Here is a 15,810-nt window from a genome sequence, read left to right as displayed (position 1 = left end):
AGGTCTCCCCTGGAGCTGACTTGAGCTTGGTGTCTGTTATTCAGCTGTCATTTGGGAGATGGAGATTTTGTGATTTGTAGACACTTCCAAATAGAATTCGAGAAATTTGTTTTGAACTTCTATAATGTGTCATTTTATACCATCATTACTTTCTGATGGCATTTCAGTTTCTTTGCAGGTTCCACAAATATGTTGCAACCATTCCAGAGACTATATTCTTCTGCTCTCCTACATGGGCAAACCACAGCTACTCACCTTTGACAATTTAATTTCATGGTTGGATATTTAATCCTTAAAACTGGCAAATGTCAATAATCAAGGCCCATTGTAGCTGAGCATAGTATAACGAATGAGGATATTTTAATATCTAAGAAAAAGCTATTCAGAGTGAGCTGGTGAAATTTGGATGCACAAATCATCACCACCATATCTCTATTTTTAACAGTAATCAAAATTACTTAAATCCTGTTGCTCTCATATCTAAATCTATCATTAGATGTTTCTTACTGTTACAGATTTTATTCAGCCTGTATCCAGATCAAGGAAAGTTCTGGCAGTTGTTGACTGTGTCACCGCTGGAAAGCTACTGTATCCAAAACATACAAGGAGATGGTCAATAGTCCAGGGTGAAGATTCACAAAGCAGGAACTATTACAGCTGTCACCGGTTCTGATGATTGCTTTGTCTCTTCATACTATGTTTCCTCTTGAATGTTTGTGTACTTGTAACTTTTTGTTAAAAGCCAGACACATTCTATAGGATTCTGATAGACACTAAGGTCAGTAGGTTTTTTTTTTTTTTTTTTTGTTTGGTGGGGGGCAGTATCAGGGATTAAACTCAGGGACCTTGACCACTGAGCCACATCCCCAGCCCTATTTTGTATTTTTAGAGATAGGGTCTCACTGAGCGCTTTGCTTTCGCTGAGGCTGGCTTTGAACTCGAGATCCTCCTGCCTCAGCCTCCTGAGCCACTGGGATTTCAGGCATGTGCCACTGTGCCCTGCAGGGGTCAGTAGTTTTTAAGTTTGGAGATGAGACATACCTTAACATCTGTAGGCACTAGTTGGAGGGTTTATGTAAATCTAGTCAGAAGTCAACTGTGTTCAAGTTTGTGGTTGCCATGGGAACCTGGTGCACTAGACACTTGGAATTACCAGGCCTTTAGCCAGCTGTCTGTGGGGACTTGCTCTGTTCCCACCCCTTCCATGGGGTACAACTTCTTTTTTCTTCTTCCCCTCTCCCAGCTGCAGGGTTTTCATGGCACCCTCAACTATTAGATTTGATGCACTTCTCAAGCAAATTAGGGTTTTACACCTTAGGGGAGACAGAGGAGGTGTCTGTGGGTGGAGTTTTGACAATGGTTGCTATCTCCTCCAACTGGCAATTTTGGGAACTGCTCTCTCAGAATTCTCTCCTGTCTTATCTTCCTTGCGGGCACCTACTGTGGTTCCTGGAAGAAAAGCCTGGAAGAAGATACAAACGTCTCTACCTGTGAGTTCCTGAGCTTCCGGTTTATACCAGCTCACACTTGAGCAGTTTCTACATTTCCCGGTTTGAGCTTGCCTGTTTCTAGAGTGTGGTGGTAGCACTTGTGCCAGGAAAGCAGAGCCCCACCCTGTTTCTCGTGCAGATTTCAGGCTTATTGTTTGCCCTGACCTCATTCTGGAAGAAAAAATAAGTCACTAACTTATGTTTGTCCAGCCTTTTCTGGTGGAAAGGGTGGGAAGGGCACTTTTCCAGTTGTTTGTATATTCTAGCTAAGACTGGATGTCCAGAGCCTCACTTGGAATATACATTTAGCTTCTGATGCCTGAGAATGGGAGCCCCTAAAACTGCTCAGAGCAGTGGGAGTCAGTGGTGGGTCCTGGGAAAGGATGATTCTTGGAAAGGGAAGTGGTATAGGGAGAAGGAGAGGAAAGAGAAGGAGGAAGAGGAAGCTCTGGCCAGGTCAGGAATTTCTGATTACACTAATCCCCCACATCTGTAGTTTCACTTTCCAAGGTTTCAGTTACCCACAGTTAATTGTGGTCCAAACATATTAAATGAAAAATTTACATGAACTTGAACAATTTGTAAGTTTTAAATTGCATGCTGTTCTAAGCAGTATAATGCAATCTTGAGCAACTGTCCCACTGTACCGGACCTGGGACATGAATCATACCTCTATGCAGTGCATCCATGCTATTTACACTACCCTCCTGGTTAGTCACTTAATAGCCATCTCAGTCTCCACAGACTGTCATGATTTTAGTGCTTGTGTTCTGGTATCCCTTATTTCACTTAATGATGGTCATAAAACACAAGAGTAGCAATTCTGGCATTTTGGATATGCCAAAGAGAACTAGAAATTGCTTCATTTAAGTGAAAAGGTGAACGTTCTTGACATGTACTTAGGGATGGGTACTATCTGTGGTTTTAGTCTCCACTGGAGGTCTAGGACTATATCCTCCATACACAAGGGGGACTACTGTCCCCCCTTTTAAGGAATTAATTCATTTAAAGAACTAAATAGCAAGGACTTTTTTTTTTTTCCTTTAGTGTCTTTGGATTGTAATCTTTGAGAACTGAAATTTTAGGACATTGGATCATTTTCTCAAAGTTAGTTGCAGTCCGTTGCATAGTCTTGTTTTCTTCAACCCTTCTGGGAAATCTCTCTCATCTTCCCAGGATACACACCTCTGTCAGCCAAGTGATTTACACACATAGGGTACCAGCAACCTTCCGGAAAGGCCCAACACTCAAGGTCTTTAGATGAGCTCAAGGTGCCAAGGTCATGTTCATGTGCGTCCTTCTGCCTCAAAAACAAAGTGCCCATTCCACCTGCCCCAGGACAGAGTAGCTCTGACGAGTTACTGAGCACTTGCTCCTGTCTTTGTGTTTCCTTCAACACTTTAAAACTGTGACTCAACTTTTGTCTAAGAAGTATCTGCCTGAGAGAGAACTGAAGAGCTCTAGGATTTTGATAAACTTCTTTCTCATTCTTATTCCTTTACCTCCACACCACCTTCATGATTGGAAAAAACTAAGACTTCTTCCTTCTTTTCCCTGCTCCTCCAGGGGGCTTCTCAAAGTTCTGGCTTCATGATGGCCCCTGGGATATGGTTGCTGCCCTCCCTCTGGGCGATTTCACTTCAGGTAGTTACAACCTGCTGATAACCTGGTGGGAGAGGCTTGATCCTGTTCAGACATTATTCAGTGGGACTCAGGAAGGGATGGGGTGGGAAGGTGTTGAGGGAGTCTGATGATTAGACACAGTTAGTGCTCTGGCTAGGCAGCCTGGTGAACACCAACACCAACAACCTTATCAATCAGTAGATATCCCAGGTCAGCACAGCAGATTTGGACAAGAAGATTGGGTCATAACAAATAAAAGCCCTCTGTCCATCCCACTGGTCTGCAGTGTATGGCTTCTTTCTAAAGCATTTTGGCAAAATTTCTTCCTGAGAGGTCAAGTGTTCTAGGCCCTGCTCAGGATTCAGTGACCCCTCTATCCCCGGGAACTCATTTTTTTGTCAGCAGGAGTGATCACGGAGTTCTCTCTCCTGCTCTCTGAGTGCTTTGTGTGTTTAGATGAAGGGAGAGAGAGGGGAGACCTGAGGTCTGTGGAACATGACCTTCTATGAGGGGCGAGTTGAGTTCCTCATTGACTCCTTTGAAAAAATGCATGATTATATTATGGATTTCTTCCTGTGGAAGCTCACAGACCCAAGATCCTGAACTAAGAATCCACTGTATAGGTTTGTGAAAGCTGCTGTCCTTGGGCCTGCCTGGAGAGGAGCTGGGAGCCAGCTGAGGACTTAGACACTGCAGAGGATGCTCCTGGATGCCCCAGAGAGCAAAATGCTGCTGGATTTTAAGAAGGGGTTAGAACCTTTAAGGGTGATTCTCAGAGAAAGTTCATTAAGTGTAGACCTTGGTGGAGGTAATTCAAGGTTGATTTTGAAAGGCCAACAGCAGCATCCTTATAGTGGTCATTTGAGCAAACAGTCCTCCCTTTCTCACTGACCTGTGGCTGGTCCCCTGGATGGGGTCCAAAGGAGGGACATGGTGGTGGTGGTGTCTATTATGATGGGAAGGGCTTTTGGAGAAAGCACCTCTTCCCTTGATTTGGGGAATAATAAAGCTACCATTCCCTTGTGAACTTCTGTCTCCTTGCAACAGTCAGACTGTGCCAGCTCAGTAATTACAGGGTTTATTTTAGAAACCTGTAATTGCAGGCACCTGAAGTTCTTTGTCCCTGAATTGTTGTCTGTGTTGTTATGAGGGAGACTGTCAAAGGCGCCTAGGTCATGAGGCGAATGAATAGGTCAGCAAACCTTTACATGCAGGTTCCTTGGGCTTGCCCTCCTGCCTTCCCTCCCTCCTCCCCTCCTTCCTTCCCTCCCTCTCCCCCTTCCCTCTCTTGTTCCTTCTTCCCTTCTCCCTTCCTTTCTTCTTTCCTTTTTCACCACCACCTCTTCCTTCTTCTCTTTTTCTCATTCCAACTCTCCTTCCTTTCTCTTTCTATCCTACCCATTTCTTCCTTCCTTCCTTCCTTTCTTTCCTTCTCTTCCTCTCTTACCCCCCCTCCCTCTCTCATAGCCGGGGTCTCAGAATGTAAAAGAAACAGTATGCTCAGGTAGGGGAGTTATTATAGTCTTCCCCCCTACCCTCCTAAGTTTTCCACCTGGGGCCCTATAAATTAAACTGAAAAAGGACAGATTAATAAGAAAAATATAAGTAAAGACATTTATTAAAAAGTATTGGCTCGCATGATTATGGAGGTGGGGAAGTCCTGTCTATCCTCTGCAAGCTTGGAGATCCAAGAAAAGCAGTGCTATAGTTTGAAGGCATCAACACCAGAGAGCTGAGAGGATAGATTCCAGTCCACATCTGAAGGTCTGAGAACCTGGAATGCCTAAGGCAGAACAGTGTCTCAGCTCATCAGTCAAGCAGAGAGCAAATCCCCCTCCTCCACCTTCGGTTCTATCTGGACCCTCAGTGAACTTGATGATGTCCACCTGCATTGGGGAGGACCAGATCTAATGCTAATCTCAGAAACACCCTTGCAGACACACCCAGAAATGATGCTTAACCAAATATCTGGGCATCCTGTGGTCCAGTCAAGTTGACTCCAACATTCACTATCACAGGGGATAAAGAGGAACTTGATCAGATATCAGGGAAAGAATGATCCTGCTAGAATTAAGACCAGCAAGTCAAGAATGAGGCCAAGATTAAGACCTGGTGTAGATGAGGACTCAGATGAGTCTGACCACAGTTTGGCTAAGGAGGGAATCCTTGTCAGGTGTTAACTGAGCTTCATGTTTGATGGCTCTGTAGCAAACTGAAATGTAAGCCTTTGAGGACTCTTTAGTTTAGGTGCAAGCAAAGTCCTTCTTCAGACTCTCTTGCACTGTTCTATGCCCTATGGTAGCTCATATCCTCCTCTCCACTGTGTGTGGGGCCTCCAAGACAGCTGCCTGCTCCATACAGCCAGCAGCAGAGCTGAGTAGAAGGGGCAGCACACCAGGGGCTCAGAGGAGGGAGCCTGAGTGCTCACGGGGAGAAAGATTCACTGGGGGAGTCTTGAGTTAGGTGTGGAATAATGGGTTAAGGTAATGGGAAGAGCAGGAAGATTGTGGCTGATGCAGCTGGTGAATGGAGGCGATTTCTCTGTCTTCTTTTCTCCCTGCTGCCCTCAGGCTGGGACTCTGATCTAGGTTCACAGGACTTCCATGATGATGTCATAAACAAATATTTATTAACTCAAAAAAATAGTGATTAGGGACATCTAATTTAGTGAGAAGTAAAACATAAGTAAGATGTAATTCCTTCCTTTGAGGAACTAGACAAGTTTGGCAGAAAAAAAGTCTAAAATAAATTGCAGGACAGTGTGAATCAACACTTTAATAGCAGAGTATGTGGGAAGGAGTGGTAGAATCTACTTGGGTTGAGCTGTAGAAGTCTTGACTTAGAGCATGTGGGGTGGGGCAGCTTGGGGTTCAAGGGCACTGGTTCAGGGGGTGATCTGGAGCTGCGTGTTTGGGATTACAGTGGACAGTTCAGTGTGACTGGGAGTAAGGGCCAAAACTGGCCATGAAGGTGGGGCTTGGCCTGGTGGTTTCTATCTGCTGGAACTTCAGAGTGGGCTTTGAACCATGAGCATGTGATGGGCATCCAGAAGGATGCAGAAGGATGAGAGGAAAGGAAGGGATTCTGTTCCTTGGATTTTGTGTGAACTCCATGTGAGTGGTTAATTTTAGGGTATTTTAATTAATATTTTTTTGGTAATCTCCCCAGGAGGGCTTGAGACCCCTTGCTTCATCCATTTCTCTGCTTGAATACCAGAGGAAGAAGCCTACTGCGCTTCTGATGGCAGCCTCCAGGTGGTGCTGTTCCACCTCCTGGTGTCTGCAAGGTTCAAAAATATTTTTTGTGCTGTTATTTGTCCTGAGTCTGCCGTGGGGGAAAGACCAGGACAGGAATAATTTGAAGTGTAGCAGAAGCAGCAGGGTCTCTTGGGCATTTCCTTTGTACATTCTGCCCCGTGCGTGACTTCCATTTTCCGTTTGTCCTTTCTGAGGCCCAGGTAGCGGTAGAGGTGTGTGGAGGGGCTGTCCAGTTGAAGGCTGGGGACAGCCGTCCCTTCTGTTCTCTCACCTAGACAACAGGACTGATAAAACACTTTCTTTACTAGAATGTTTTTGCACTTTTTTAAAACAGTGCATTTTGCTGGAGGAACAATGAAAAGAATGAACTATTCACTGACCCTCCCCAACTCTCAATGCAAATATTGTAGATACTCTGGCAACAGGGAAGTTCTGCCTCCCCCCAGGTCTGCTCTATAAACTAGTTCTTTCTTTTACTTAAGAAAGAACAAAAGAATTGGCACATGGATCATCCTAACATCAGTGCATTTCTGCTAAAAGATTTTGGAGACCTGATATAAAACATAAACAATTGTGAAATTTATTTTTCCACCTACCACAGTTTTCTCTTCTGGATCAAGATTAACTGACTAGAGGTTGGGTAGACTCTGTGTCACTTTTAGACAACTTGTTTTCCCCTAGGACCTTGCAGCAAGGGTGAATCAGCCCAGAGCAGATAGAGGCTGAGGAGCAGGGGCTCCTATGTTTGTATCACACACACATGCAAGGTTTCAGGAGCTAAAAGGAAGAGTTGCTGTGGTGGTGTAAGTACTATGGGAGGACGTGGTTAGGTGGAAGGGCTTCAATAGTTCTTCCTCGATCAAGAGTCCTTCAGTGTGCTTTGAAGGAATTTCTACCATCTCACTGCTGTGAACATCATTGATTCCATCAATTTCAGGTTTTCCTTCCTTCCTTTTTTCCTTTCTTCCTTCCTTCTTTCTTTTATTCATCCTTTCTTTCTGTTCTGGTCACTGATCCTGGGGATGCTCTACCACTGAGCTACATCGCCACATCCTTAGTCCTTTTTATTTTGAGACATGTCTTATTAAGATACTGAGGCTGGCCTCAAACTTGCCATTCTCATGCCTCAGACTCCAGAGTAGCTTAGATTACAGTCGTGTGCAGAACCCAATTTCAAAATTCTTACTTTTTGTGATTTCTCATGCTTAGAAATATGGACCTGATAATGTAGGATGTGGGTTAGTTCATCTGTTCATTCACACAGGCATCTGGCTTACTGCCCACTGTGGGCACATGAGCTGGGGTAGTTTTATGATGGCTGCAAAAAATGAAAGTAGAGATGACATCAGTAGGATCAGAGAGGTGCTTCCTAGACCTTCCAGCAGAGGGTCCTAAACACAATGAACCAAGCACGGCCGAGTGACGGGCTGAAGAGATAAGTAGAAAAGGGCATGGGACCATGGGAAGAAATGCCTGAATATGCATTTCTTTGTGCACTGTCCAAAGAGGACGTGTGTCCTGTGGGTGGTTGGGGGACACTGGACTTCTCTTTGCTTTGTGGATCACCTTGACGTGCCCTCAGCTGTGAACCTCAGCAGCCATGCAGACTCCATGCTGCTCCAGGTGGACTTGGCAGGGGCCCTGGAGGCTGGTGGGCCAGGTCGTTCTGGGAGAGAAGAACATGTCCTGGTAGAGGTGACCCAGACGGATGCAGCAGGCTCCAGGCGGCGGCGGCAGCAGCAGGTTACGCTTACATGTTATTTGAAAGGAATCGTAAAATCTCATTTCATCTCATTATAAATTGAGTTTCCTCTTGAATGGATTTGATGGGAAGCCATAAGGCAATAGCACCATTATTAGTCAAGCCATTGACGCTTATCTCTCTCTTTGTTGTTGAAATTCTCTTTTCCTCCTTTTTTCTAAATCATTTATACTCTTGCCATTTCAGTAAAATCAGACTTGTGAGTTCTTCATTCAGAACCATTTTACTGGGCCATTCAAGGAAATATTATATATTTGAAAGTATTTTTTTTTGTAAAGTGACACTCAGCCTGGGCCTTACCCCATGGTATGGAAGACATGCCAACACCACAGTTGCCTTGTGTCTGTGGATAATTGCTAAGATGACACAGGTCCCTGAGCTTCTGCAACTCTATCCATGGCCCACTGAGTCTGGTCTTCAGCTCACAATCTGTAAAGGCAGCCTGCCCATAGGAGAACCAGCAGCAGGGGTGTTGTGGTGGCCCAGAACCTGGACATCAAAGGCAGGACACCTCTCCTTGCATTCTGACCCATCCCTTGAGTCCTGGCTTCAGTGACCCCACTGGATCATCACAGTGACTTCTGCATGGAAGTCATATTCCTCGTCCTTGGGTTTCCCTTGATATGACCATCCAGTAGGAGAAGACCCCGCTTGTGTGCAAGTCTGTACCCTCACATTTTCCTGCTGTGCAGAGTGTGGTTCACAGGGCAAATTATGAACAAGGATGCAATTTCCTGGTCAGTGGCTGGTGCAACACAACATTCCAAGCCGACTGCCCTGGGCATGGTCTGAGGACATAACCTTGGTTCTCCCATGTAAATTGCATAGCCTGCTGGCAAGGGACCCACTAGTAATGAAAGAGGAGGACACATCTCTGCCAACCCTGCACCCATGACCTTTATGCAGAAGAAGGTGGGACATTCTGCTGTCTTGAAAACATTATTCTATAAGACATTTTAATTGACATATTATTTATGAATACTTATGGGGCAAGATAGTTTGATACATGCATAACAATGGGTAATGATCAAATCAGTGTAATTAGCATTTCCATCTCCTCCAACATTTATCATTTCTATGTGTAAGAAAGCTTTAGACTTTTCTAGTTGTTTTGGAATATATCATAAATTGTTGACTATAGTTACCCCACTGTGCTATAGAACACTAGAGCTAATTCCTGCTGTCTAGCTGCCTTCTCAGCACATGCATATTTATAACCCAAATTAAATGAGCTATATCGAGCTTCCCTGCACTCACAGGAAGGCTCTTCATAACATGTCGACACTCCCCAAATGCCCACATACAAATCCAGCTCCAGAAACACAAAGATCACAAGATCTTTACTAAAGTATTTTTTCCCCGAATACGCTCTTTCCAAGCACCTAAATATTTTAAGAGTTTTTCTGTTCTTATTATGCTTCTCTGCTTCGACCACTTTAGAATTCCTATTTTCAGTTTCTTTTGTGATTTGTGTGTAGACTCCAGTCCTTCCAGAGAAAGTTCCCTCTCCTGTCCACCCGGTTGCACTTGTACGTCCGATCCTGGCACCCTGCTCTGCTGGGGACAAGAATGTGCAGGGCAGGTTTGCCTGCAACACGGGTATCTCCATCTCAGGCCCTCTGTTTTGAGTCTCTTGTGACTATGGGGTAGGGAGAATTTTTTTGTGGGTGGGTGAGTTCTCCAAGTCTGTAATAATTGTAGTGATTTCTTTTACTCCCAATAAATCAGTGTGGTAGGCCCTCCCTATTCACAAGTTCCACATCCAAGGATTTAACCAACTGTGGATTGCAAATTTGTGCAAGAAAAATTGTGTCTGTCCTGAACATGCACAAATTGTTTTCCTTGTGATTATTCCCTAAATGATACAGTGTAACAACTATTTACATTGTATAGGTGTCATAAGTAAAATAGACATGATTTAAAGTGTAAGAAGGATGTGTGTAGTACTTGCATACAAGTGCATAGTACTTGCCGTTTTTGAAAAGAACTTGAGGTCCACAGATTTTGGTATCCTTGGGGTTCCTGGAAACAATCCCCTGCAGACATTGAGGAATGACTGTATTTACTTCCATGCTTTTCTTATCTTTGTATACTAATTCTGTATTTGTACTTTTGTGTTCTTTTTTTTTTTTTTTTAATGGCCCCGCATTGTAGAAATTCCCCTATCCACATAACCTGAACAAGCTCCTAATGTCAGGGATGCAGGAACTCATGTCAAACAATGCTCTTCTGTTCTTCTCATCCCCTTTTACTTATTTTAAATAAATACCTACATTGAATGGCACCAGATCCCAGGTGAGATTTCAGGTGAAAAGCTTTACTGCAGTTTTCCTCTTTGGTTTTTACAGGTCACTCACAATTGGACAGTAGTTTTAAATCCAAGAAGAAGCGAGCATTCAGTGGTGAGCAGGACTTTTGGGATACTGAGCAGGTGGGTCCTTATGTGAGAGAGGCCTTGGGCAGACCGTGTGGGACAAACTCACTCACTGTCTTGGTCTGTTTTCTGTTGGTGTAACAAAATACCTGAGACGGGGCCATTTAGGAAGATTGAAAGTTTATTTGGCTTTTTGTTCTGGAGGCTGGGAAGTCCAAGATCCTGATGCCAGCATCTGCTTGGCAGCTTGTGAGGATCTGCCACATCGTGACATAGTGCTTGCCCAGGTCTTTTCCTCTCCTTACAAAGCCACTGTTGCCATCCACTCTGCCCTTTAATAATTAGGAAATCCTAATTATTTCCCAAAGGCATCACCTCCAAATACCATCATCACATAAATTTGGGAATTTGAACTCGCCTGGAAGTTTGACTTATAAGACACCAGACTTTGGCACAAATAGCACTAGCTGTGTCTTGTGGCTTGGATGCGGTACTCATGCAGTGTAGACATTGAGTGCAAGGACAGCCTGAGGACCCTCAGCTTTCAGAGGCCACCTTCTTGTTGGGTCTTGCTATGTCATCTCTCTGTGTTTGTGTCTTCATCTCTTCTTATAGGGACACCAGACCTACTGGATTAGGACCCACCAAAAGCCAATCTGAAATGACTCATTTAACCTTTATTACTTCTTCACAGACCCTACCTCAAATATAGTCACATTCTGAGGTGCTGGGGGTTAGGAATTTAACAGGTGAATTTTGGGGGGGATGCAATGAGACCCATAAAAGTTATTGACTGACCTTTAAAAAGTGCTTCAGTTCCATTCATTTACTGGCAGATGCCGCAATGTGTGGAAGATAGAGTGAAGTTAGGGAAGAGAAAGGCGGGGGATTCCGTGAAAATGGAAAGGAGATCATGGAGGGGCAGAGGAGGGTTGAGGGCGAGGGAGAGATGGGAAAGGGGAGGAACAGTGAATGAGGTTGACTGCATTATGCTGTGCGCATGTGCATTCACGAGTGGCACCGTGAGTCCCACCTCTACGTATACCTGTAAAGCACCAATTTATAAAAACAGTAAATAGATGGGGGTGGGGGGAGACCAGTGGTGTAACAAAGGGAGAACAGGCAGCAGGGGAGGAGATACTGGGGACAGAAATGGAGCAAATTATATTTCATGCATGTGTGATGACATCAAAATGAACCCCACTATTATGTATAAAGCACTCATAAAAACACACAAAAGGAAAAGAAAATATCTTTACTAAGGGGGGACAAAGTGCTTCAGTTTCAGCATGCCACGAACTTTTGATTATTCACAGCCTTCTTGTTTGTGGGGCTTCATCCCACAGTCAGAGACTGAAGTCTAAAGTGTTGGTTTTGCTGTTTGTTAGCAGGCAAAGTAGCCATATGTTGGTGAGGAAGACAAGAGGAAGCTGAAATCAGCTGTGCAGGCCCCAGCGGTCAGAGTGGCACCCGCAGGGACACCCTGAGGAGGGGGTCCAGGGAACTCTCAGTGATTGGGTCTTTTGGCCACAGAAAGGCTGCATGCTGCCCCTCATGACACTGACCGGTACTTGGTACTCTTCCATCTGTGAGATCAGGCACTGGGCTGAATCACTCGGAGATCCATTTGGGCTCTGGTTATGACCATGGCTGACGTGGGCTAGAAGGGACACCAAGGGAATTGTTGGTCTAGGGTTTACTGCTAATTTACAGCTAACCGTTACCTAGGATTTGTTTCCCTGACCAGCTGCAAAGTCTTTGCTTCATTCTGCAGAGAGACTGTTTCCATTAGCATCCGGGCCTCCTTCCAGCAGACTCAGGCTGTTCCTCTCCTGCTGGCTCATCAGTACCTCCGTGCAAGTGTAGAAGCTCAAGTGACCATTGCTGCAGCCATTCTCGCCGGGGTCTACGCGCTCATTATATTTGAGGTAACTATCATGCCTGTTCTCCTTGATCTATTAGAGTCCATGGTCAGGATATTTTAACTCATAGGGCGCTTTGCTGTGCTCAGTCCTGACTACAGAGTCAAATTGGAAAAGTGTCAATCCTAGAAATTAGTGCACCCCTCATCCCACATAGAAAATGGAACTGTAGTAGAATATTGGATGAGTTGTGAGAGGACCAGCAAATGACTGCATGAGAAAATGGAGTATGCACATGATCTTCTACCCTCTCTTTGCTGATCACTCCAAGTATGACTTAGAGGTGACCTTGAGCAGACATATTTGAACTCCTCTAAGACTCAGAATCTTCATTATAGGATGGGCATGTTACTGCACCCCTACACATGCTTCAGAGCATGTGTCCTTGTGGGGGCATGGAAACCCAGGGCTGTGTGAAGAAGAATTATTATCTGCCACATGTTGTTAACTTGCTAATGGGCATTTCCACAAATGATCTTAAGTCCTGCCAATTTGATGTTCCTGGGAATTATGTGTCTTTACCCTGAATAGCACAAAGCAAAGTATAAACATTTCCTGGGTGGGGCAGGCGCATTGCTGACTTCACTGTGACACCAAACTTTATGTAACACGTTGACAGGAATGCTGGCTCTATATGTCGAGCCTGCAAGGTGAGTAGCTGACGTGACTCTGAAGAGGTGCATCTTAATGAGCCTGGGCTGGGTATGAGAAATTGCTTGGAATTGTCACGGAGGTGTCCCTCAGGAAGAACAGCCAGGAAAGCCCTGAATTTTGCCTGTGGTATTCTAGTCCACCTGGTGAGGAATGCTGGTTCCCGTGAGTTGAGTTCCTGGTGACTGAACAAAGTTCACTCGCAGGTGTCATCGTCATGTCTGTTATCTATCTTATTCTAGAACAGATTCAGTCCTTCCATTCTTTATCTTTTTTTTTAATTGTCATTGCCTGCTGGAGAAGGACTCAGGTTCAGTGGCCACTGTATGCTGTGGGTGGGGTCCATTACCATGACCAGCGATGGAACTGGTATCTGGCTGGATCTTGGAAGATTCCTCTTCTGGGAGCGCTGCCCCTTCCTCCAGCTCAGGACAGTGACACAAGCTGCATGTTTTTTCCCAGTAATGCCTGATTGAGTCTAAGGGCTGGGGGCGAGCCCTCAGCCTGTCCACTGTCAAGCTCCCAAGCTCCCTGACCCCTTTCCTCCTACTGTTTTCATATCCACCAGGAACCCGTTCATTACCAGACTCAGTTATTTCATTAGTGTTTGCAATAAACTTTCTGTCTTCCCATCTGCACTTAGAAATGAGGCATTCTGTACTGAAGAACTTTCTCCCACCTAATTTTGTTAACGTGAAACAGTTCATGCTGGAAATATAAAGGAAGTTATCTTCTTTAATTATAAGTTTTCATGCTAGTGTACATTGAGTTACTTTGTTTCCCTCTTCCCTTTTTCTGAGTTATCATTTTGAACATATAGATTCAATAAATTGAATGTGCATTAGTGAGTTATAGTCATTGTTAGTTACAAATACACTCTGATGCCAATGTGCTTTTATATTTAAATTTTTTCTTTTTAATTGACACACAATAGTTGTACATATTTATGGGGCATAGTGTGATAATTCAGCACTTGTACCCAGTGTGTGACAACCAAATCAGGGTAAGCAACATTTTATGTCCTTATCATGTTTTTGTTTGGGTCCTCCATGCTCCTCTTTTCTAGATCTTAATTAACTATATAATAGGATATTGCCAGCTATGTCTCTCTCCTACGTGGTAGAACTCTGGAGCTTACTCCTCCTGTGTGACTGTTTTGGTATTCTTTATCCAACCTCTTGCTATCTCTGCTCCCATGCTTTTCTCAGCCTCTAGTAATCATTATTACACTCTCTCACTCTCTTATTCTTTGGGACCAACTTTTTAAGCTTCTGCATATGCAGTATTTGTCTGTCTTTATCTGGTGTATTTCAATTCACATAATGTCCTTTGGCTCCATCCATTTTGCTACAAATGGCAGGATTTCACTTTTTATGGCCAAATAATGTTCCATTATATGTGTCTACCACACTTTCTTTATCCATTCATCTGCTTATGGACACCTGGGTAGATTCCTTATCTTAGCTATTGTGAATAGTGAAACAAAAAACATAAAAGTGCATGTATCTCTTCAACATAATAATTTCAATTCCTGTGAATGTGTATGCAGAAGTGGGGTAGCTCAATTGTATGGCAGTTCTATTTTTATTTTTTTGAGGAACCTCTGTACTATTCCCCATAATGACTGTACTTATTTACATTATTGTTTGAGTTCCCTTTTCTCTACATCTTTGCCAGCATTTGCACTTTTGATGTGAAGTCCAAGAACTTATTATTTTAAAAAAATTTTAATTTGTTCTTTTTTAGTTATACATGACAGTAGAATGTATTTTGACATGTTATACATATTCTACATACATATTAAACTCATTCTTGTGGTTGTACATGATGTGGAGTTACACTGGGTGTATATTCATATATGAACATAGGAAAGTTATGTCTGACTCATTCCACTGTTATTTCTAGTTCCAGCCTGCCTCCCCTTAATTCCTCTTTGTCTAATCCAATGAACTTCTATTTTTCCCTCAGTGCTCCTCCTTATTGTATGTTAGCATCTGCATATCAGAGAGAACATTTGGTCTTTGGTTTTTTGGGACTGGCTTATTTCACTTAGAATGATTGTATCCAATTCCATCTATTTACTGGCAAATGCCATAATTTCATTCTTCTTTATGACTGAGTAATATTCCATTGTGTATATAAACCTCATTTTCTTTATCCATTCATCAGTTGCAGGGCACCTAAGTTGGTTTCATAGCTTAGTTATTGGGAATTGAGCTGCTATAAACATATAGTGAACACTTCACTATAACATGCTGCTTTTAAGTCCTTTGCATGTATACTGAGGAGTGTAGAAACTGGGTCAAATGATAGTTACTTTCCACATTTTCTGAGAAATCTCCATACTCTCCAGAGTATGGTTGCACCAATTTGCAGTCCCACCAGCAATGTATTGAGTGAATCTTTTCCCCCACGTCCTCACCAACATTTATTGTTCCTTGTGTTCTTGATAATTACCATTCTGACTGGAGTGAGATGAAATCTCAGTGTAGTTTTAATTAGCATTTCTCTAATTGCTAGAAATGTTGGACACTTTTTCATATATTTGTTGACTGATCAAATTTCTTCTTTGAAGTGTGTGTTTGGTTCCTTTGCCCATTTATTGATTGGGTTATTTGCTTTTTTTGGTGTTAAGTTTTTTGAGTTCTATATATATATCAAAGAACTTATGTCTTAGTTCCAAACCTCAAAAAAATTTTTTTATTCCTGAAATTGTTTATTGTTCTACTTT

General features: G+C 43.4%; 1 protein-coding gene across 5 annotated transcripts in view; it reads left to right on the top strand.

Annotated features, from left to right (window-relative positions):
* Oca2 (OCA2 melanosomal transmembrane protein) overlaps positions 1-15,810 on the top strand; it is a 389,761-nt gene that overhangs the window by 90,007 nt on the left and 283,944 nt on the right. For all 5 annotated transcript variants that reach the window (XM_047540394.1, XM_047540395.1, XM_047540396.1 and 2 more), the window contains 4 exons: positions 516-588; positions 7,953-8,113; positions 10,481-10,563; positions 12,281-12,434. In XM_047540394.1, the coding sequence (XP_047396350.1) occupies positions 516-588; positions 7,953-8,113; positions 10,481-10,563; positions 12,281-12,434 (471 nt within the window). The remainder of the gene's footprint in view (positions 1-515; positions 589-7,952; positions 8,114-10,480; positions 10,564-12,280; positions 12,435-15,810) is intronic.

The sequence above is a fragment of the Sciurus carolinensis genome, chromosome 2 (genome assembly GCF_902686445.1).
Source record: "Sciurus carolinensis chromosome 2, mSciCar1.2, whole genome shotgun sequence".
In the NCBI taxonomy this organism is placed as follows: Eukaryota; Metazoa; Chordata; class Mammalia; order Rodentia; family Sciuridae; genus Sciurus; species Sciurus carolinensis.
This window is presented reverse-complemented; position numbering and strand designations above follow the sequence as displayed.